We start from the raw sequence: 24,017 nt of genomic DNA, 5'->3' as shown, positions 1-24,017 counted from the left end.
CACAGAATTAAATTATTCTTCTGTTATTTTAGCAGAGTGTTCCATTATTATTTTCAATTTTGATACATTTTTTCCCTGCTACTTTCCCATCCAAGACAGGTTCTATCATGGATGACATATTTCAGGAAACTGCAAGAAATTTTTACAAGGTCTCTGCATTGGGTATCCAGGGATATTGTTGAGTCTAGAATGTCTTACTGTTTGACCTGATTCCATGATGCACTTGGAGTGATAAATTATTAGCAGAGAGACAGAACTCAGGATAACTCAGAGTTTCTCCTCCATATATTTAATAATGCACTGCTGGATACAGACATGCAGAATCTACTGATGTTGTAGGAAAATTTTTTGAACTTGTGTGTGCGTGTTAGTTGCTTAGTCTTGTCTGATTCTTTGCAACCCCATGGACTGTAGCCCACCAGGTTTCTCTGTCCATGGGATTCTCCAGGCAAGAATACTGGAGCTTGCCATTTCCTTCTCTAGGGGATCTTCCTGACCCCTAGATTGAACCCATGTCTCCTGCATTACAGGCGGATGCTTTCTGTCTGAGCTTCTAGGGAAGCCTGTGTTTAATGATGTACTGATGGATACAGACATGTGCAGAATCTACTGATGCTGTAGAAAATTTTCTCTGAACTTGGTAGAAGAAAATCCCTGCTGCGTTCTCATAGAGCCGGGATTAGGTTTTTCCACCAGCCAGCGCACAGTCTCATCATTCATGAGGCATCAGGATGCATACTCCAAAAGGCTTTGTTTCAGTAGATGGTGAAATTATCCCTATAGTAGATGCCACTCATGCCTTTCCTAATTAAAAAAAAAAAAAAAACTCAAACAGTATCAATTGACAAGTTTAGATTAGGTTGAAGAAAAGGTTAGTGACTTTCACGACTGGAAACACCCACCACTGAGCACAATGAGAAAAAATATTTTAAAAAATACAATAAAATGAGCAAAACATTAGCAAGCTGCAAGAGAACTTGTAGCAATCTATTGCATATATAACTGAAGTCCTAAAAGGAAGACGTAGGGAGAGCAGTGCAAAAATTTTTGAAAAATATGTCTATGATTTTCCAGGATTAAAAAAAAGTCACTTCAAGGACTTTCCTAGGTAAAAATCAAGATCAGGTCAAAGCCATGAATTAAGTGGTTGACTTTAAAGAATGCTGAGAAAAATCACACACCTTACCACAGCTCCCTCTGGTGTACTGGCTGTAGTTGCAAATAAGATTCTAGCGTTTGAATGATCAGGGGGAAGATCATGAAATTATCTTCAAAATAAAAATATAACCCTCATAACTAAAAAGTGGAGTTGCAACTTAGTATTCTTTGGATTCCATAAGTTACGTATTGACTCAATTCTTAGCAACTTGTAAGACTGCTAGCTCTAAGTGATCCCCAGAAGAGAAGAATCTGCACTAAGTACTACCTGCAGTGGGCCTTATAACCCAGTGGACCAATGATGCTGCAGTGCCTGGGGTAGATAGGGGCAGTAGATGGATGTTACAGAAAGCACCTGCAGGAGAACCACAGTTCAGACCTCTAGAGTATCATCATGTTCATCAGACTCGATGGGCAAGAAATTGCTGGGATGTGGATGACTGGAAAAAATTATTTGATCCAAAGGTCCATATAGTCAAAGCTATGGTTCTTCCTGTGAAAGTGAAAGTGAAAGCTCAGTCGTGTCCGACTGTTAGCAACCCCATGGACTGCAGCCTACCAGGCTCCTCCGTCCGTGGGATTTTCCAGGCAAGAGTACTGGAGTGGGGTGCCATTGCCTTCTCCAGTGGTTTTTCCTGTAGTCATGTACAAATGTGAGATTTGGACCATAAAGAAGGCTGAATGCTGAAGAATTGATGCTTTCAGAAGGTGATGCTGAAGAAAACTGAGATCCCCTTGGACAGCAAGGAAATCAAACCAGTCAATTCTAAAAGAAATCAACCCTGAATATTCATTGGAAGGACTGATGCTGAAGCTGAAGCTCCAATTCTTTGGCCACCTGATGCAAAGAACTGATTCATTGGAAAAGACCCTGATGCTGGGAAGAATTGAGGGCAGGAGGAGAAGGTGACAACAGAGGATGAGATGGTTGGAGGGCATCACCAACTCAGTGGACATGAGTTTGAGCAAACTCTGGGTAATAGTGAAGGACAGGGAAGCCTGGTGTGCTGCAGTCTGTGGGATCACAAAGATTCCTACAAGACTGAGTAACTGAACAACAGCAACAACAAAAGGATGGGATTGAAATTTTAGATAAATTAATGGGATGCTAATTAGTGAGTATGGTAGTGGTTCAGATGCCTGAGGCATACTGCCACATCCTATTCAAGGTAAAGAACAAGCAGCTGATCCTTGTCCTCCTATCACTGAGGATGAACCAGTGTCTTTAAGGCTCTGTGTAATATGGACACAACACATAATACACCAGGCTACACTGGACCATGTATTTATTGGTTAATGTCAAAAGTTGCCCCTTGGAGTATGAAATAGCAACCCATTCTAGTATTCTTGCCTGAAAAATCCCATAGCCAGCGGAGCCTGGCAGGCTACAGTCAACAGGGTTGTACAAAGTCAGACACGACTGAAGCAACTTAGCATGCATACACACTAATTAAGCATGCAATTTTAATTGCAATCGCTATGGAACCCATTAGGCTGAAATAGAAAATCATGTCTAATATGTTTATTTCTTTAACCAGAAGTATTATACTGTCCTAGCAATCTGGAATTATTTTACTTCGATCATAGCATGTCACGACATGTAACTAGCAGAGCCATTATTAATTCAGAAATATTTTTAAAACATTAAAGTATTCACTTTCTATACAACAACAGTGGAAAAAACAGACATTAGATGACATAAAATTGCAAACTTTAAAGATCCTTTGCCAGTTAGACTAATGTCTAACTGGACATTATTCTGTATTATTAACTTTATTCTGTATTATTTTCCAAAATTGCCTATGGTTATTAGACTGGATGCATTTAATTGACAAATGTAGACAAGGATGGAGGAGGCTGACCTTTCACTTAGTTCCCTTTTCACAGAACTGGCTGCTACAGGACACAGAACCCCTTACAGTCCCTGCTGCTTCTGCCAGGACCAGGCTATGCCACTGATGGAGCCTTAACACATGGTACCTGACGGGCAGACAAGACACTCACGGTCCAGAGCCCTCACTGCAAACTCTTCCCCAGAGATCTCCACCATCTTCCTCTAACACAGACTCAGAGCATCTGCTGTCAGTTCCCCAGAGAAGCTGCACTTTGAACAGCTGAGCCACCCAGGCAGGGAGGTTTGTGTTCAGGGCTGTATCACTGTGGGAGGATCTTCTGTACCTTGGTAACAGTAATAGACTCCAGCATCCTCAGCCTGCACTCTGCTGATTGTAAGTGTGAAATCTGTCCCTGACCCACTGCCAGTGAACCTGTCTGAGACCCCAGAGTAACGGTTGGAAACCTGATAGATCAGACCCTGTGGTGATTGGCCTGGTTTATATTGAATCCAATTCAAATAGGTTTTTCCATCACTGTGTACCAGGCTCTGACTAGACTTGCAGGAGATGGAGGCCATCTCTCCAGGGATGATAGACAGGGAGAGTGGAGTCTGGGTCAGCACAACATCCCCACTGGATCCTAAAGGAATGACAGAGAATTAGAAAGCTACAAATATTAGCAACCATTTTTATTGTTTCCATTTTCTGATTTATTTTAGCTAAAACATTAATACTACTTTGTATTACTCACATTGTCTGTGATCATACAGCAAAACTGTACAATCACAATAATGAACTTGATATCTGTGAAGTGTAAAGAGACCTCTAAACATCCCCTACATCATCCCCACTTCCCCTGTCACAGTATCAGAGCACAGGACCAGAGCACAGGACCTTCTTCCTTCTGGAACATTCCTCACTATCATTGATCTAAGGTTCCCATGCTCATCTGCAGGACAAGTCATACACATCTAACAGAGAACACATGTGGAGAGCAGTGCTGCCCCAGAACTCACCCCCATCCTCCTTCTCATCCCTCTCTGTACTTACCTGGGACCCAGAGCAGGAGGAGCCCCAGGAGCTGAGCAGAGAATCTCATGTTCAGAAGTGTGAACTGAGGAGTCCTGATAAGTCAGAGTAAGACCAGAGCTGAGCTTTTATCTCAGACTTGCAAGGGAAGGTCCTCCCTGGGGAACAACATGCAAATCCACTGGTGGGGGCGGAGGTGTGGACAGAGCCAGGGGGAGGGTGGGAGGGGTCAACTTTCAGCCAAGTGAACTAAAGGTCTTCTGTGCTGAGATGTAAACCAATGGCTACAGTCTACACTGCTTGGAGCAGTGGGACGAAGAATCTCACTGTGAGAGTGCAGATTGTTTGCAAGAACCCAGTGAACATGGGCCAGGACTCTAAGAAAGCAATGGGGACCCTACTTGTGGACACATATGTTCAGGGTTAGTATCTGGGAGGGAATGTCCATCTCACTTTGATTCTTCCCAGCTGATCTAGATAAGAGAACAACTTCTTCCCCACTAGTACTGACCCTCAGAGTTTCCTCCAAAGAATATCGTGAAGTTGAGCTGCTTCAAGAACGGTCAGATAATTGCAGTTCCCAAGTTACCTGTTTAAGAATATTGAAATCAAGTGTTAGAATTGATCCTGGCAGCAAGTGAATTAACTCTCAAAGAATATTGAAGTCTAAAGAAATTGCCAAGGAAAAAAATAATATATACGTTGTTCAGAGAGGTAATAGTTCAGTTTAAGACAATAAAAGTTTGATAAGACTTTTATGCCTAAATCAGTGATATGAAATACCTGAAACTCAGTTTTTTCAATCTGCTGCATGTTCTACCATAATTCTATCTGTGTCTGTCTTTGTCTCTGTGTCTCTGTCTCTCTTGTCTTTGTCTCTCTGTCTCTGTCTGTCTCTCTTTCTCTCTCTCTCTCTCTACATATATATATATATATATATATATATATGTATGTATGTATGTATGTATGTATTTATATAAAGCAGGTTAGTCAAAGGAGTTTTTGAGAAAAATATTCACTGGAGATGGTGGACATTAGGAAAAAAGCGTGACTGTGTTTTTTGTCTGAGTGGTGCTTAGAAACATTTTCCTCTGTGGACTCAGGTAGAATCAGGTGCTACAGGATTTCCTGGTTCCCTCAGCTCTGTGTGAGGACCTAAGGCTCTCAATACCTGTGTGTTGGAAGCTACAGCCACGTATCTACATTTCCAGAGGAGATGCTGTTTGTGAGAATTTGTGAGAAAGGCAATGGCTGGGTCCTTTCTTTGAATGTCTCAGGGTGGCCTGTGTCTATCACTGACGCATTCCTTAGCTTTTACTTACCAATGGTCCGCATGGAACAGGATTCTGGGCCACTAGTGCTCGGAGGCACAGTCTGTCACAGCAGCTTCCTTAGGTAGACAAACAAGAAGACCATTGTCCTCTGTCAGCCTGATACAGGTCATGTGGAATTGAAGAGTACCAGAAAAATAGTGCCAATATCAAATTCTTTTTGTCCTGCAAACAGAATCTTGAATATTGTAAAAGTAGACTTTGCTGTCTTTTTAAAATTGGGTAATTTAAACCCAAGTCTTGCATGCTAAGTCACTTCAGTCTTGTCCAACTCTTTACAATGCGATGGACTCTAGCCCACCAGGTTCCTCTGGCCATGGGATTTCCCAGGCAAGAAAACTGGAATGGGTTGCCATGCCCTTCTTCAGGGGACTTTAAAGCCAAAGACAAGCTTAATTGACCTTGAAGACAAATTAACTAATACAATACTCTGTACGATTCCACAGCAATGCTTGGTCTGCATATTCTCTTGGAAATATTCAAGAATAAAATTTTGAAAATGTTGAAATGATAGCTGCCAGGAGCCAGCGTGAGGAGCTCCGCCCATGGTAAAGGTCATGAGGAAGGAGGCTCGGCATACGCAAAGGCGGGATCGAGCCTCAGGAGTCCCCCTGGATATTCTCGAGCATTTACCCGCCAAAATCAGAGTCTGCCTACTTTACTGCTTTGTGCTCTCACCTCTGACTTTACGGGGGCTGTCCCCCACCACCATCTCGCTCTCTCTGAAAAGGAGTTAACTTACAGCTCCAGTTAATAAGTTCCTGGGCATTAGGAGTGTTTAAATCCAAACCCCTCAGATGGCTCTCTAACTTGCCTGACAAGTTTACCCGGACTCCTACAGCTATGCATATTGTTTACAGTCTCCCAGCTGCAAAAGGCACGGGAAGCTTAAGATATTCAAATAGCTTAGAGCCTCTCAGAGAGTTAGAAACTGTTAGAATAAAACTAGTAAAAGATTTCATTGATAAGCCAATGCTTGCTGCCAAGTTTCCACATCCTCTGTATTGTATCCTTGAATGTGTATTAATTAATATAGTTGGTATGTAGAAAAAATAAGTAGTGGCCTTGGTGCTAGCAACTTTAGACCCTCACAACCCAGATAATCACGATGGTGTTATCACTGACCTAGAGCCAGACATTCTGGAATGTGAAGTCAGGTGGGCCTTAGAAAGCATCACTAGGAACAAAGCTAGTGGAGGTAATGGAATTCCAGTTGAGCTATTCCAAATCCTGAAAGATGATGCTGTGAAAGTGCTGCACTCAATATGCCAGCAAATTTGGAAAACTCAGCAGTGGGCACAGGACTGGAAAAGATCAGTTTTCATTCCAATCCCAAAGAAAGGCAATGCCAAAGAATGCTCAAACTACTGCACAATTGCACTCATCTCACACACTAGTAAAGTAATGCTCAAAATTCTCCAAGCCAGGCTTCAGCAATATGTGAACCATGAACTTCCACATGTTCAAGCTGGTTTTAGAAAAGGCAGAGAAACCAGAGATCAAATTGCCAACATCCGCTGGATCATGGAAAAAGCGAGAGAGTTCCCGAAAAACATCTATTTCCGCTTTATTGACTATGCCAAAGCCTTTGTCTATGTGGATCACAATAAACTGTGGAAAATTCTGAAAGAGATGGGAATACCAGACCACCTGATCTGCCTCTTGAGAAATTTGTATGCAGGTCAGGAAGCAACAGTTATGGACATGGAACAACAGACTGGTTCCAAATAGGAAAAGGAGTTCATCAAGGCTGTATATTGTCACCCCGTTTATTTAACTTCTATGCAGAGTACATCATGAGAAACGCTGGACTGGAAGAAACACAAGCTGGAATCAAGACTGCCGGGAGAAATATCAATAACCTCAGATATGCAGATGACACCACCCTTATGGCAGAACGTGAAGAGGAACTAAAAAGCCTCTTGATGAAAGTGAAAGTGGAGAGTGAAAAAGTTGGCTTAAAGCTCAACATTCAGAAAACGAAGATCATGGCATCCGGTCCCATCACTTCATGGGAAATAGATGGGGAAACAGTGGAAACAGTGTCAGACTTTATTTTTCGGGGCTCCAAAATCGCTGCAGATGGTGACTGCAGCCATGAAATTAAAAGACGCTTACTCCTTGGAAGGAAAGTTATGACCAACCTAGATAGCATATTCAAAAGCAGAGACATTACTTTGCCAACAAAGGTCCGTCTAGTCAAGGCTATGGTTTTTCCTGTGGTCATGTATGGATGTGAGAGTTGGACTGTGAAGAAGACTGAGTGCCGAAGAATTGATGCTTTTGAAGTGTGGTGTTGGGGAAGACTCTTGAGAGTCCCTTGGACTGCAAAGAGATCCAATCAGTCCATTCTGAAGGAGATCAGCCCTGGGATTTCTTTGGAAGGAATGATGCTGAAGCTGAAACTCTGGTACTTTGGCCACCTCATGCGAAGAGTTGACTCATTGGAAAAGACTCTGATGCTGGGAGGGATTGGGGGCAAGAGGAGAAGGGGATGACAGAGGATGAGATGGCTGGATGGCATCACTGACTCGATGGACGTGAGTCTGAGTGAACTCCAGGGAGTTGGTGATGGACAGGGAGGCCTGGCGTGCTGCGATTCATGGGGTCGCAAAGAGTCGGACACGACTGAGAGACTGATCTGATCTGATCTGATCTGAAGGTAATAAATTCTTTCCTTTGTTGTAAACCCACTGCACCTCTGCCCTATAGGAATGCAACTTTATCTAACACCTTTAGAGGATGGCGCCAAACTTTAAAATAATTACTCTTAGAGAAAATAAGTCTTATGGATTGACAAACCTTTGTCAGAGTCATAAAATGTTAATAGGCCTTCTGGTCAGAAGATGATGTAAATCACCTAAACCATTTGTATACGATAAATTTGCAGGAAAGAAACCCTGGTTTCGATAAGGATCAAAGACTGCTGACTTTGCATGATTTCACATCCCCTGTTATTCTCTATGTGCAACTTATGGTATAAAGGCCCCTGTTGAAAATAAAGCTACGGGCCTTGCTCACCGAAGCTTGGTCTCCCCATGTCATTCTTCTTCTCAATTTCTGGCTGAGTCTCCATCTGGAGCGTGGAGGTCCCCTGCAACCATTTATTTGCCTGGGCTTCTAAGACCCACTCGAGAAGGTGCCTAAGGTGAGGCAACTTCCGCTATTCGAGAGGGCGCCTGCGGCCTCTGTGGTCAGAGCTAACCTGATGTCACAGGTTATACTGATTTTCCACGTAAACCAAGCTACTCAGCCTCTTTTCTCCGTTGAATTTTCCTACTGAGCTATCCTCATTCTATTACTCTTTATATCTTTGATGAATATTTAAATAAAGCTATTGTATCCAGTGAACTCGCTGAAGCCGTCTCCCCTTCGAACTCCCTGGATCAGCTGGGGCTGGACCTCGGCAGATAGCTGACCAAAAATGATGTTCATCTTTAAACTCTGAACTTTCTGGACTAATCTCATCTGCTGAGAAAATCATGGTGTTGAGTTACTTGCAGAATGACATATGCTCCGTATTTCACTAGTCACACTATTAGTTATGCTTTAATTTTATTCCATTTCTTTAAGCTTTCACTTTCTTTGACCTCGTCTTTTTCAGAATGATTCTGGGTTTTACATCTGGCTCTGAAGATACCAAGACAAGAGGGATTTCTAGTATTGGCTAAACACAGTATGCTGCTGTGCTGAGAATTCCAGCAATTTATTTAACCATGTAGTAAAGAAGATAAAAAAATTATTATAGTTTTGAAAAAGGGGTATTTAAGACCCTGTGGAAAAAACAACGTCAAAGCAAATGATGTAAACTGATATCTGAAAGCAGTTAAATTCTCTGTAATCACTTCTTTTCCTCCCTTGTTAACACAAATGGAAAGATTAGAGTTGGAAAGACACAGGGATGAATAAAGTATTTAGTGGCCGTTCCTCATATTATAATGAAAATACACTGCCTGCATCAGTAAGTGAGAATGGTGATTTTCTGCCTTTAGGAAGCATTGGGCTCACAGGAGTGAATTTCACATTACTTAGTCACTTTTGACCAGAAGCCATGGATCACTCAAAGTCCAAATGCTCTTTGGAGCATCAACTGCCCCCGTTTTTCTGTGCTTCCAGAAATGTGCATATTGACTCTTCTAAAGCAGTGACCTGATCAATCCGAGAATAATGGTCAGATATGAAAAATAAGTACATGAATGAAAAAGAAAATAAAATGCTCCCACTACAAACACACATCCTGGTCAATTAGAAACATTTTCAATCCCACAGGTCGGCTCTTCTCCTGGAATTCTCATGGCCTTATGTTAAATGTGAAGCTGATTGTTAGAATGTTGAAAATCCATTGTTCAAGGGAATCACATCAAAATAGTTTATTATTTTATAAATATAAGCAGGAATTGGGTCTCACCCTTTTGATACCCTTATGATAAAGTGTATAAATACAAAGATAAGAAACCTTTGATTCTATTACAGAAAATAAAGCCAATAATTGGTGGACACAACAACCCTGTTTATACCCCTAAACAGGCAGTGTCTTTTTGTTTGGAATTGAATGTTTCAAGAGTGAGTAAAATCATTTGTCTTCATATACTCGAAACTTCTAGTGTTGGTCATAACCAGAGTTTACTACACTCAGACCAAGTAGGAAAAAAAAAAAAGACAGAATGAAAAACCTGTTGTAAAATGTGTTCTGTTAACATTTGCAGAGAAAAAAGAGAACACAGTGAGATTAGAGAGAGAGAGAAGGAGAGAAGAGGCATAATATGAACTACCATCCTCCTCACATAAAGACTTCACGGGGTGAGGCAAATAAAAACTTAAGGCCAAAACTTGCAGCAGGATGGACATGTATGTGTATTAGGACTTTGACTTGACTGTCCCTAGCATGTTTGACATAAGGACCAGGTGAAAGTAGGTACAAATGCAGATAGAATTTTCCCACTCAAGCGCTAGTTCAGAAGTTGTGTCAAAAGAAAGTCAAGAGAAATGACTTGGGAACTCTTACTGGGCTGCCTGGTGGCATTCTGGTTGTTGTCTGGTGGCCAATTTTCCTTACTTGAGGTGCTGTCCAAATGCCACTTCAGGACACAAAACTAGTGGTACCAAATTGGATGAAAAAATTTCCCGCAGTGGTTACAGAGTTCTCAGATTGCTCCCTAAGCAGGTTGTAGATGTACATTCTCTTTCAGGGTGTTGAATGTTTGTCTTTCTCTTTATGAAAATAATTGCCAGACAGCTTCTCTGGTTCTAGACACAGCGTAATCCACATGGAGGAGGACTGGTCTGGCTCCTGGACCAGGTGACATGGAATCTTCCAGATCTGAGTGCGGTCAGAAAAGCAAACTGCTCTCTGTAGCCTGCAGTGCCAGCAGCCCTCCACGGGGTCCTGGAAAACACAGAAGACTTGATTGAAAACATCAGTCATCTGGATCTGTTTACACTTAGAACACTGTGTAACAATAGTTAAATGATTCAAAACCTGCCTGACATCAAAATACAACAGGGAGCTTAGTGGATGCTCCAGGGGGAACATGGCAGCCATTCCCTGGAGGCACGGTGGGGCATGAGCTCCCTTAGTGGGGAGGAGGATGGAGGTTCTGGGAGGCTGTCCTAGGGGACCTCTGAACCCTGTTTACACAGAAGAGGACCCAGTGACTGTGACTGAGGCCTCTTGTGGCCTCCTCCTCAAGGCCCTACACTCATATATGCCTCAGCCCAGCCTGGTGTCAGCCCGTTCTCTGCTCACCACAGCTCCTCCTGCCACCCTGGGGCTGAGCCTCATTGGGAAGATTCTGTTTGGAGCCTTACATTCTGCGGAGCCCAGTGAGTGTCCTGTTCACAGACATGCGTGCAGTGTGTCCAGGCTCCTCACTGCTGATTCTAATGAGAAATCAATAGACTGTTGAATAGAAATGTGTCCCCTCCTTGAACATCTGGTGAAATCCTGGTGCTGGCTACTTGTGTTTCTTTGTATATGTTACAAATCCATGAAGATAAAAACACTTATAATCAAGATAATAATACAATTTTAAGCATTTCCTGTGTAATCTCAAGCTGGAAAGGAAATCATCTTTAATAAGTTTTATTCCTTTAATCAGCAACAGGATTATATTGTTCAGGGGGATTTGGAATTAGTTTATGTCAATCATACACTGTCCGAATATGCAACTAGCATGTCCAGTATTAGTTGGGAAATATGTTAGAGCATTTAAAAACTGGGATCTATTTGAAGTATTCAGTTTCTATATAAGAATCGCTAGAAAACGTGAGAACTTCCCTGGTAGCTAAGCTGTTAAAGAATCTGCCTGCAATGCAGTAGACCCTGGTTCGATTCCTGGGTTGGGAAGATCCCCTGGGAAAGGGATCGGCTACCCACTCCAGTATTCTTGGGCTTCCCTGGTGGTCAGATGGTAAAGAATGCGCCAGCAATCCAGGAGCCTGGTTTCGATCTCTCGGTTGGGAAGATCCCCTGGAGAAGGGCATAGCAACCCATTCCAGTATTCTTGCCTGGAGAATTCCACCACAGAGGAGACTTGCATGCTATAGTCTATGGAGTCAAAAAGAGTTGGACATGACAGAGCAATAGAGCAGAATACAGAAAATGTGACCCATATTTGATTTCAGGATATGAAGATTCATGTGAAAACTTTGCATTTATTTACTGTTTGAATTCATTTGTTTTCATAATAATCCTATACCAGGCTTATAATCTCCAAACTGTATTTTGGTTAAAAATAAGAAATGTGAAATAATACAAAAGGTGAATCACTATTGCTAGGGAGAACACTGGATAAGCCAACCACTTATTTGGTAACCAACCACTGCAGAAGGTACAACATAATAAAGGGGTAAAGTGAGGAATACATATTTTCAGAACATCAGAAAAGAGTGGAAACTATGAGGACTAGATGACATGAAAAATCAAAGCTTTCAGTTTTGAGGTGATATTTACCAAGCAATCTGTCCTTCTGTATTATCTTCAAAATGGCATATGAACAGAAGTTCTGATTTGGTTCTAACAGAGGAATGTAGCTGGAAAGAGAGAATCCATATGAGGGCTATGGACTCAAAAGGCTACTTCTAGCATAAGGGCAGTTCCCTAAAGGGGACATTCTGAGATCTGAGTCAGCAGTCATGGGAGGAGATGCTGGGCCTAAAACCAGGAATCCTCCCCATGGGTCTCCATCTCCTCTGCATCTGCTGTTCTGCACCCTTCAGGTCTTTCTGTTCAGGCCTACAGATGCCTGTAGCATCTCCCAACCCAACCACATGGCCTCTGCTGGACTGTCTCCAGGAGCAAATAGGTTTTAGAGACTCTCCTCATCTGAAGTAGGTTGACAGTGACTGTGGGACATGACCTCAGGTTTCTGCACAGGGACATCACTGAGCCCTTGATAACAACAGACCTCAAGCCTGCTCCACACACTCCTTTCCTCTGACACTAACAGTGGCCTAGACATCACAAAGAAACCCAGGCCCACATCTCTTCCTCTCTGTGATTCCATAAGGAACACACTGGATCTTCTTTCTGGGTTCCTATTTTCAGTTCTCAACCCCACCACCTTTTTGAATTCCACCAAAGAGAAGCAAAGAGCAGAATATGTCCAACTATGAGAGGTGACTAGATCTTCCTCATGATTCCATTCCTGCTGTCTTCTCACACTATAAAATGCTTCCTTTTCAACAAACAAACAAAACAAAACCTCTCATATCATTCTGTATTCTTCCAGGGTTCTACAGAATAAATTCTACATCTATATAATCCAGTTTATGTTTTGTCTTTTTTTTTTTTCAGTTTTTAAATACCTACTTTTTAAGACACCTTATTCCTTATTGTGATAGGTAATTGAGAAAAACAAAAACAAAACAAAACAAAAACAAAACAAAACAAAAAAAAACAAAACCAAAGGTCCGTCTAGTCAAGGCTATGGTTTTTCCTGTGGTCATGTATGGATGTTAGAGTTGGACTATAAAGAAAGCTGAGTGCTGAAGAATTGATGCTTTTAAACTGTGGTGTTGGAGAAGACTTTTGAGAGTCTCTTGGACTGCAAGGAAATCAAACCAGGCCATCCTAAAGGAGATCAATCTTGAGTGTTCATTGGAAGGACTGATGCTGAAGCTGAAACTCCAATACTTTGGCCACCTGATGTGAAGAGCTGACTCATTTGAAAAGACCCTGATGCTGGGAAAGATTGAAGGCCAGAGGAGAAGGGAATGACAGAGGATGAGATGGTTGGATGGCATCACTGACTCAATGGACATGAGTTTGGGTAAACTCCAGGAGTTAGTGATGAACAAGGAGGCCTGGTGTGCTACAGTTCATGAGGTCACAAAGAGTCGGACACGACTGAGCGACTGAACTGAACTGAACTAAACTCAAAAGCTTTTACTAATTTTCCCACCAACTCCCCCTGAGGCCAGGTTGCATAGACTGTGATCAGGCACATGGTGAAGGAATAGGAAGACATAGAGTAAAAAGGAGATTTAGAAAGTGAGGAAAGTGGGAAAAATCCATTTTTGATCCTTAAAGAATTTTATTATCTTAATAATATACCAATATATAATATGATAATAATAATATATGCCAACAAATGTCTGTCTAGTCAAAGCTATGGTTTTTCCAGTAGTCATGTATGGATGTGAGAGTTGGAGGATAAAGAAAGCTGAGTGCTGAAGAATTGATGCTTTTGAACTGTGGTGTTGGAGAAGAGTATTGAGAGTCCCTTGGACAGCAAGGACATCCAACCGGTCCATCCTAAAGGAGATCAATCCTCAGTGTTCATTGGAAGGACTGATGCTGAAGCTGAAACTCCAATCCTTTGGCCACCTGATGTGAAGAACTGACTCCTTGGAAAACACCCTGATGTCGGGAAAGATTGAAGGCAGGAAGGGAAGGGGATGACAGAGGATGAGATGGTTAGATGGCATCAACAACTTGATGTGCATGAGTTTGAGCAAACTCCAGGAGTTGGTGATGGGCAGGAAGCCTGGCGTGCTGCAGTCCATGAGGTTGCAAAAGGTTGGACAGGACTGAGCAACTGAAATGAACTGAACTGAACTGAATAATATATTAAAAAGTGTGAACTGCTAACAGGTATTGCACTTGTTTTGATATAAATTCACCTCACTTGTCCCCTGATATACTGACTGTATTGATTCTACACGTCACTGTACACAAGGGGAGAAGTAGGATGACCTCTCATTCGCCTCCCCTTCCTCAGGTCTATTTGCTCAAAGGACATTTAAACTGTCCTTTCTCCTGCTGGTGCTGTCATTCAAGTACCCACACGGGGCCTTAACCTCCTCCTTCTCATCCCCCTCCATCCTCAGCTGGACCCAGAGCAGGAGGAACTCCAGGAGCTGACAGGGAACCTCATGTTCAGAAGTGTAAACTGAGGAGTCCTGGTAAGTCAGAGCAAGACCAGAGCTGAGCTTCTATCTCAGACTTGCAAGGGAAGGTCCTCCCTGGGGAACAACATGCAAATGCCCTGTTGGGGGCAGCAATGTGCACAGAGCCCAAGGGGGAGCAAAGGAAGAGAAAATGTTTATGTGTGGAAGATAGACCTTCAACTTCATTACAGATGAAATTCATGCTTTGCAAGGGTAAAAAGCACACAGTTAAATGTGTCCTTCCATTTTCCCTCCCGGTTCTCTAGTTTCTTAGAACTTTTGAATTCATGTTATTGTGGTTCAGTTACTAAATGGCATCTGACTCTGCAAGCCCATGAACTGCAGCAAGCTGGGCTTCCCTGTCCTTCACAATCTCCTGGAGCTTGCTTAAACTCATGTCCATTGTATCAATGATGCCATCCAACCATCTGTCAACTCCTTGTCCTCCTGCCCTCAATCTTTCCCAGCATCAGGTTCTTTCCAATGAGCTGGCTCTTTGCATCAGGTGGCCAAGGTACTAGAGCTTAAACTTCAGCACCAATCCTTCCAATGAATACTCAGGGTTGATTTCCCTTAAGATTGAGTGGTTTGCAGAATTGAAAGAGACATGTGTACCCCAATGTTCATTGCAGCACTGTTTATAATAGCCAGGACATGGAAGCAACCTAGATGTCCATCAGCAGATGAATGGATAAGAAAGTCCTGGTACATATACACAATGGAATAGTACTCAGCCATTAAAAAGAATACATTTGAATCAGTTCTAATGAGGTGCCCATCTTATTATACAGAGTGAAGCAAGCCAGAAAGAAAAACACCAATACAGTATACTAGCACATATATATGGAATTTAGAAAGATGGTAACGATAACCCTGTATGTGAGACAGCGAAGGAGACACAGATGTATAGAACAGTCTTTTGGACTCTGTGGGAGAGGGAGAGGGAGGGATGATATGGGAGAAAGGCATAGAAACATGTAATTATCATATGTGAAATGAATCGCCAGTCCAGGTTCAATGCATGATACAGGATGCTCAGGGTTGGTGCACTGTGATGACCCAGAGGGATGGGATGGGGAGGGAGGTGGATGGGGGGTTCAGGATGGAGAACACACGTACACCCATGGCAGATTCAAGTCAATGTATGGCAAAACCAATACAATGTTGTAAAGTAAAATAAATAAATAAATAATTGGGGGGCGGGGATATTGACTGGTTTGATCTCCTTGCTGTCCAAGGGACTCTCAAGAGTCTTCTCCAGAACCACAGTTCAAAAGCATGAATTCTTCGGCTCTCAGCCTTCTTTATGATCCAAGTCTCATGTTTGTGCATCATATTACACTTCTCTTTAAGAATGCTGAGTTTCCCTCTCTATGTGCTAATTTTTGTTCTTGTTTAAATATTTGTTTAAAGACTCTGGATTTGTTCTTTTTCATTTTCATTGTGATATTAAAAAACATAAGGAAGAACAGGCAAATATGTTAAGTATACAGCACATGAAGGTTTACATATATCACCATCTGGATAAAAATATAAAATACGTCATACCCTACAGATGCCTGACTCTTGCACTTTGAAAACCACTAACTACTCCAACCAAGAACACGGGGAATCTGAGAGTTAGGGGAGAAGATGTCTACCTTGAGGGAAACCTGAGGTCATGTAGTCTAGGACAGAAGCAGGAGCTGAGATGCATGGAGCAAAGGAAAGGCATGATTATGATTCAAAGCCAGGAAATTCTAGAACTGATTTAGTTGAACAAACTTAGAAGTTGTGACTACATGATACTCACATGAAGTTCAAATTTCATCATAGTATTCTGTCTCTAATATGAGGATAATTTCCAGATTTTTAAGAGAATATACATCAGGATGATTAAGATTCTCTAGACTAGGATTTTCTGCCAGAGAGACTGAGGGAAAGACAGTTTTCTCAGAATCACTGACCAGTCCCTCCCTGGGGCCCCAACCCTGTCCATGAGCAAGTGCCTGAGTCTGGCAGGTAAATCAGTGTGGGGAAGGTCTGTGCTCCACAGGACTGGAGAGCAGGTGGTTGGTCCTTCACAGTCAGTGATGCTGAGAGCTGAGGGAGAGTCAGCATGGAGCCATCTGTGAGCATCTCAGCCAGAGGTCCAGACCCTGGGGAGGTGATGACAGGGACTCCTGGGCTCTGGACCTGAGGATGTTGCCACCTCCTTCCAGGGCTCCCCACCATTTCCTCCTCCCCCAGTTTGTCCTCCACTGAGAGGAGCAGCTGCTCTGACCCCGATTCCCTGGGGGAAGCAACTGCTCAGCTGAGCACAAGGGCTGAGCCCACGGGGGAGGGGTGTGTTTAGGGCCATGACACCTGTGGTCCCAGTGAGGGTTCTGTGCACAGAAGTCACATGCAGGGACCCCACCCTGGTGAGTGTAAGTGTGAAATCCATCCCAGACCCACAGTCACTGAGCCAGGCTGGGACCCAGGAGCCTGGGGAACCCCTATGATCAGTGGTTGAGGAGAGTGTGTGGTTTGTACAGGAAGCATGGCGGGCAGGTGTGTCCATTACTGTGGATGAGAAGAGATGGCCTTCAGGAGATGGCGGCGCTACCTCCATGGCCACAGGCCAGAGGGAGGAGATGGAGTCAGCACAGCAGCCCTATGGGAAACTGGGAAAAGAAGGAAATTAGTGTGAGTGGAAACATGGAACAGGAGTTATGAAGGAAAAAATGATGTTGCTTATTCAGGTTTTTTTTTTTTTACATCAATGTAGTTCTGTGCATAAATTTTCTCTAGTTTTAAGTACCTATAACCTAAGCAACGACTAAAATATCCCTAGGATGTAGATAAAGCTAAGGACATGGGCATGATGTAATTATAACCTGGTATGATATGAACGGAGGAGGATATGGCACCCCACTCCAGTACTCTTGCCTGGAAAATCCCATGGATGGAAGAGCCTGGTAGGCTGCAGTCCATGGGTTTGTGAAGAGTCGGACACGACTGAGTGACTTCACTTTCACTTTTCACGTTTATGCATTGGAGAAGGAAATGGCATCCCACTCCAGTGTTTTTGCCTGGAAAATCCCACGACGGGGGTGCCTAGTGGGCTGCTGTTTATCGGGTCGCAGAGTCGGACACGACTGAAGCGACTCAGCAGCAGCAGCAGCATGATATGAACATTTTGCCTTATTTTTATCTTTGACCAAGGATATTATTGAAAGCTGTGCTTGGCTTTGAGGCCTCCACCATCTCTTTTTTTTTCCTTAAAAATTTTTAGCTTTGAGGATTCCTTAGTGAGATGGCAAAAGTGTTTAAGTGTCATTAAAGAGAAATAGGGCTCACTTCCCTAGGCTTCACTACTTCTCACCTTTTGAAGTACATTCTCTCTTTGTACTCCTTGTACATGAGATAGAATTAATTATTAAGAATTTTCTTGAGTCTCCAGACAGCCCCCATACCTATATAATTTGAGAGAAAGATTATCACTTACATAAGCAAATTCCAGGTGGAGTAAGGTGGGCACTAGCTGGAGCAGGCTGGGTTGAAAGAGGCGGAAGTTTGGGCTTTTAAAATGGTTGCGAAGGGACTTGGTAAATTCACCCTGTGTGGACTTGGGTTTGTGAGTTTTGAGTGTCCCTGTGGCTGTTGGACAGATATAGGGCAAAGTGGAAGTTGGAGAACAGGCTGAGAGGTGTCGCTGATCCCATATTAACAATGGAGTCAGACTCCTTGTTATCTGGAGCCCCTCTGATGTCTATATAAAGACTCCGCTTGCCATTGCCAATGCAGGAGATCAGGTTCAATCCCTTGGTCAGGAAGATCCTCTCAAGAAGGGAATTGCAATCTGCTCTAGTATTCTTGCTTTGGAAAGAATGATGGGCTGTAGCCCTTCCTTTTTTCCCCAATATTTATACACTTCTTGGTAGGTTATAGAAAATACGATACTCCATCACTTAACAAAGTTGGAGTTACCAAAGATAAAGAGAATCTAAGGAACAATTTGAAATTACGATACTGTGCAAAAGACCATATCTCTCTAAGTACAAGATAAAGCAAACTGAAAATGGCAACAAGTATTTACTGAGTGAAAACCTGGAGAATTCCATGGACAGAGGACCCAGGCAGGCTATAGCCCATGGGACTGCAAAGCCATGACTGAGCCACTCACACTGCCACTCACTTTTCATTTTCACTTACAAACTTTACCAGTTATATGATAACTATTTTGTATGTATTCATCTATTTAATTCTTATAACAAGTTTTAGCATTTTTATTGCTAAAGAAAAGAAAATCTTTTAATTTCCTTCATTACCGATCAATAAACCAAGGGGAAAGGGCTTTCCTGATCACATTAGTGGTAAAGAACCCTCCTGCCAATGGGGAAATATAAGAGATGTGGGTTCGATCCCTGGTTCGAGAAGATCCCCTGGAGAAGGAAATGGCAACCTACTCCAGTATTCTTGCCTGGGAAGTCCCATGGACAGAGGAGCATGGCAGTCTACAGTCTGTGGTGTCGCAAAGAGTCAGATACAACTGAAGTGACTTATCATGCATTCAAACCAAGGGGAAACGGTTCAATAAATCTCCAAATATATACAACTATTAAATACAAGTCAAATTCTGAACAAGAATGCATGGTTCCATCCTTTTTGTCTCAGATGGGAGTAAATACCATTGTTATGTTCCTTTCCCTGAGCTTTCCTCCATTTCACCCCAATGAGACAATGGTAACCTGGGTGAGAAGAAATACCTGACCTTTTACTCGGCCCCCCTTTCACAGAACTGGCTGCTATAGGACACAGGACCCCTACAGTCCCTGCTGCTTCTGCCAGGCCCAGGCTGTGCAGCTCATGGGATCTTAACATGTGGTGCCTGAAGAATAGCTAAGACACTCATGATCCAGAGCCCTCACTGCAACCTCTTCCCCTGAGACTGCCACGTCTTATACAGACTCAGAGCATCCGCTGTCAGTTCCCCAGAGAAGCTGCACTTTGAGCAGCTGCGCCACCCAGGCAGGGAGGTTTGTGTTCAGGGCTGAATCACTGTGGGAGGATCATGTGTAGCTTGAAAACAGTAATAGACTCCAACATCCTCAGCCTGCACACTGCTGATCGTAAGTGTGAAATCTGTCTCTGCCCCACTGCCAGTGAACCTGTCTGGGACCCCAGTGTTACGGTTGGAAATCTGATAAATCAATTGCCGTGGAGACTGGCCTGGTTTATGTTGAAGCCAGTACAAATAGGTTTTTCCATCACTATATTTCAGACTCTGAGTAGACTTGCAGGAGATGGAGACCGTCTCTCCAGGGATGACAGACAGGGAGAGGGGAGTCTGGGTCAGCACAACATCCCCACTGGACCCTAAAGAAATGACAGAAAAATTTCAAGTTACATGCAAATATTATGAGCTCTAATTATCATTTCCAATTTCTTATTTATGTTAGCTAAAATACTACTTCGTTTTCCTCTCATCGTCAATACTTTTCATCCATACAACAAAAATGTACAATCACGATAATGAACCTGACATCCTTGAAGTGTACAGAAGCCACTAAACATCCCCTACATCACCCCCACTTCCTCTGTCACCGTCCTGACCAGAGTACAGGTCCTTCTTCCTTCTGGAACTTTCCTCACTCTCTCAGATCTAAACGTCCCATGTTCTTCTGCACGACAAGCCATACACATCGAACACGTAGACAGAACACACATGGAGAGTGGAGATGCCCCCAGAACTGAGGCCCCCATCCTTCTCTCATGCCTCCTCTGTCCTTACCTGGGACCCAGAGCAGGAGGAGCCCCAGGAGCTGAGCAGGGAATCTCATGTTCAGGAGTTTGAACTGAGGAGTCCTGATAAGTCAGAGCAAGATCAGAGCTGAGCTTTTATCTCAGACTTGTAAGGGAAGGTCCTCCCTGGGGAACCACATGCAAATCCCCTGGTGGGGGCAGCGGTGTAGACAGAGCCAGAGGAGGATGGGAGGGGTCAAGTTCAAGCAAAGTGAAATAAAGCTCTTGTGTGTTTAGATGAATATCATTAGCTAAAGTTTATACTGCCTGGAACAGTGGGAAGAAGAATTTCACTGAGAAAGTGCAGATTGACTGTCAGGACACAGTGTACAAGGCCTGAGGCTCTAAGAAAGCACTGAAGACCCTGACATGTAGACAGGTGTGTCCAGGGTCAGTATTCGGAAGGGGACCAGCATCTTGCTTTTCTTCCCAGATGATCTAGATAACAGAACAGCTAGTACTGACCTTCAGAAATTTCTCCAAAGAAGAGTGTGGAGGTGAGCTGGTTCAAGATCTGTCCAATAACTGCAGGTCTCAGGTTACCTGTTTAAGAATGTTGAAATCAGCTGTTAGAACTGCTCTTTCCTGGCACCTAGTGAATTAAATTTCAAAGACACTTAAGTCCAAAGAAAATGGCAGAAGAAAAATGATATAGCTTGTGCAGAAAGTTGATAGTTCAGTTCAAGATAAGGAAAAATGTTTAAGAATTTTATGTAAAATGAAATATCAAATGAAATATCAAAAACCCAGCGGCTTCAACCTAGTGCATATGCTATCATGATTCTGAATCTGTCTTTGTCTCTGTTTCTGTCTCTCTCTCTGTCTTTCTGTCTGTCTCTCGATAGATCTATATGTATATATGTTGCTGTTTTTCTTTAGTTGATGAGATGTATCAAACTCTTTGCGATGCCAAGGACTGCAGCCCACCCACCAGGCTCCTCTGTTCATGGGATTTCGCATGCAAGAATACTGGAGTGAGATGCCATTTCCTCTTCAGGGGATCTCTCCAACCAGGAAGCCACATATATATATGTATGTATATATATACATATGTATATACATATATATGTATGTATGTACATGTGTATATATATATAATCAAAGAAGTTCTTGAAGAAAAATTTCACTTGAGATGATGGGACAACATGAAAAATGTATGACTGTGTTTTCTTTTTTTCCCAGTGGTGCTTAAAGAGAACTCTTTCTCTGTTAACCCTCATTAAGTAGAACCAGTTTCCACAGGATGTCCTGGTTCTTGTCAGTTCTGTGTGAAAAACTAAGGTTCTCACTGCCTGTATGTTGGAAGCCACAGTCATGAGCCTGCATTTCAAAAGGGGATGGTGTTTGTGAGAAGAGCAATGACTGGATTCTTTATTTGAAAGTCTCAGGGAGGCCTGTGTCTATCACTGTCACCTTTCTGGGCTTTTATTTCAGTCCAGTTCTTATGGAATCAGGCTCCAGGCCACAAGTGCTCAGGGGGTGAGTCTGTCACACCAGCTTTTATTAAATAGGAAAACTACAGGACTATTCTCATGGGTCAGCCTGATGCAGGTCATGGTGAACTGAACGGTTTCTGAAAAATACTGACCATGTCAAATTCCTTTTGTCCCGAAAACAGAATCTTGGCAATTATAAAAGTAGACTTTGGTTTCTTAGACTCTGGGCAATTTAAATCCAAAATCAGACTAAACTAATCAAGACAATTGAACTAATACAATATCCTGCAAGATTCCATAATAATATTTGGTCTTTATATTCTTTGAGAAATACTCAAGAATAAAATTTTGATAACTGAGCAAAAATGATGCTTGCCTTTCAACTCTGAACTTTATGGTAATAATCTCATTCACTCAAAAAAAAAACCACAGTGTAGAGGGAGATAAAGAATTTTATATGTTCCATAGTTCACCGAAGTGTAACTCACCCTTTTATTTATTTATACTTCTCTCAGTTTTTGCTTTGATCTTGTCTTAAAAAAAAAAAATTCTCCTGGGTTTTCTTCCTGCTTTCTGAAGCTACCAAGTCAAATAGGAGTTTCTAGCAGGTGGCAGGCCGCTGTTCTGAAAATTCCAGACCTCTAATTAATGATGCAGTGAACGAAGTCAAAAGATAAGCATCTGAAAGAAAAGCAAACCAATACGAAACACAGGGAAGAAGCTATAAGAAATATTAATACTAGTTTTATATGAATCCTTTAGCATCTATTAAAGTCAGAATTGCTTTTATGTACTATTACTGGTTGAATTCTGTTCCCCTAAAAATTTTAGTGACATTTTAGAATCTAGGACCTCTGAACATGATATTATTTAGAAAATAGCCAGTATTGATATCATTTGGTGATCATGGTGTGGTTATACTGTGCTATGGTGGGCCTTTAATATAAGTGGCCTTCTAAGGGAGGAGAAAGGACACAAAGACAGAGATTCAGAGAAGAGACCATGTGAGGACAGATGCGGTGACTGGACTTATGGTGCCAATGGTTAAGGAAAACCTGGGGCTCAAGAAAGGGAAGAAAGGTGAGGAGAGCCTTCACCTCAGAGGGTAGCTGCCCTGGACAACACTTGGTTTCATTCCTCAGGTCTTCAGTCCTGACAGAATACCTTTCTGTTGTTTTAGCCCATCAATCTCTAGTACTTTCTTATAGAAGTCTTAAGAAACAAATAAATTCAGTCCTGAGAATGGAAACATAAATTGTGGGGAGAAGAATTAAAGTGAGAATTCTGTGGTGTTTTCTTTTATGACAAATCAAGTGTTCAGAAACTCCTTTTACAAAATATTCTTTAAGATGGATGAATTTCAGAGAGAATTTGTCTCTTTTGTGAAATTACTAGAAAACTTTTATAGGTCTCTATTAATGCTTGTCTTATCTCATAGACAACTATCCTAAAATCTACAGAAAATGTAAAATCTCTTAGAAATTGATCCTCTGTCAGGAAAAAAGTCTTTAAAACATTCCTCTCCTACTTTAGACAGAAAGTATAAGATTTCTCATTCTAAAAAACACTCTCTGCCTCACGTATGTTAGCAAACCCGGCTGAGGCCTGTAAACAAAACTAAATAGCAGCCCACACTAGTCACGTCACACCACCCAGCAACAAGGAGAGTTTGTCAGGGTTGAATGTATAAGTTCTATGAGTTCCAGGTGAGGGGGAGGCCTCTGTGAGCCTCCAATCTTGACTGTAGTCAGCTGAATGAGGAAGGCCTCAGGCAGGCAGGTTCATTGCACTTTTGACTCTGTTGTCAGATACTATTAGTTTCAGTTGCTCAAAACTAGAAGCCAGTGTGTGATATGCAGGACCTTGGAGACTGTGCTGTTGGTGTTTGAGCTTGTTTTCCTGCTGTCATTTTCTGTGGAATGGCGACTGTAACATTGTGACACCCTCTGAGTAGGGTTTTCTGCAGACCTGGCCACCCTCTCAGACAAGCCCATGCTGCCATGGGCAAGGTAGAGACACACAGAGGCCTGTTCACCTCCTGGATCCAAACCCAGATCCCTCATGTGAACAGG

General features: G+C 42.5%; 1 gene segment (V, D, J or C); it reads right to left on the bottom strand.

Annotated features, from left to right (window-relative positions):
* Positions 1-20,580, bottom strand: part of LOC113901279 — a 71,602-nt gene extending 51,022 nt beyond the window's left edge. The window contains 2 exon segments of the V gene segment in view: positions 19,772-20,083; positions 20,499-20,580. Of these exon segments, the coding sequence occupies positions 19,772-20,083; positions 20,499-20,547 (361 nt within the window).
* Between the last annotated feature and the right edge of the window lie 3,437 nt (positions 20,581-24,017).

This window comes from Bos indicus x Bos taurus, chromosome 11, assembly GCF_003369695.1.
Source record: "Bos indicus x Bos taurus breed Angus x Brahman F1 hybrid chromosome 11, Bos_hybrid_MaternalHap_v2.0, whole genome shotgun sequence".
NCBI classification, from domain to species: Eukaryota; Metazoa; Chordata; class Mammalia; order Artiodactyla; family Bovidae; genus Bos; species Bos indicus x Bos taurus.
This window is presented reverse-complemented; position numbering and strand designations above follow the sequence as displayed.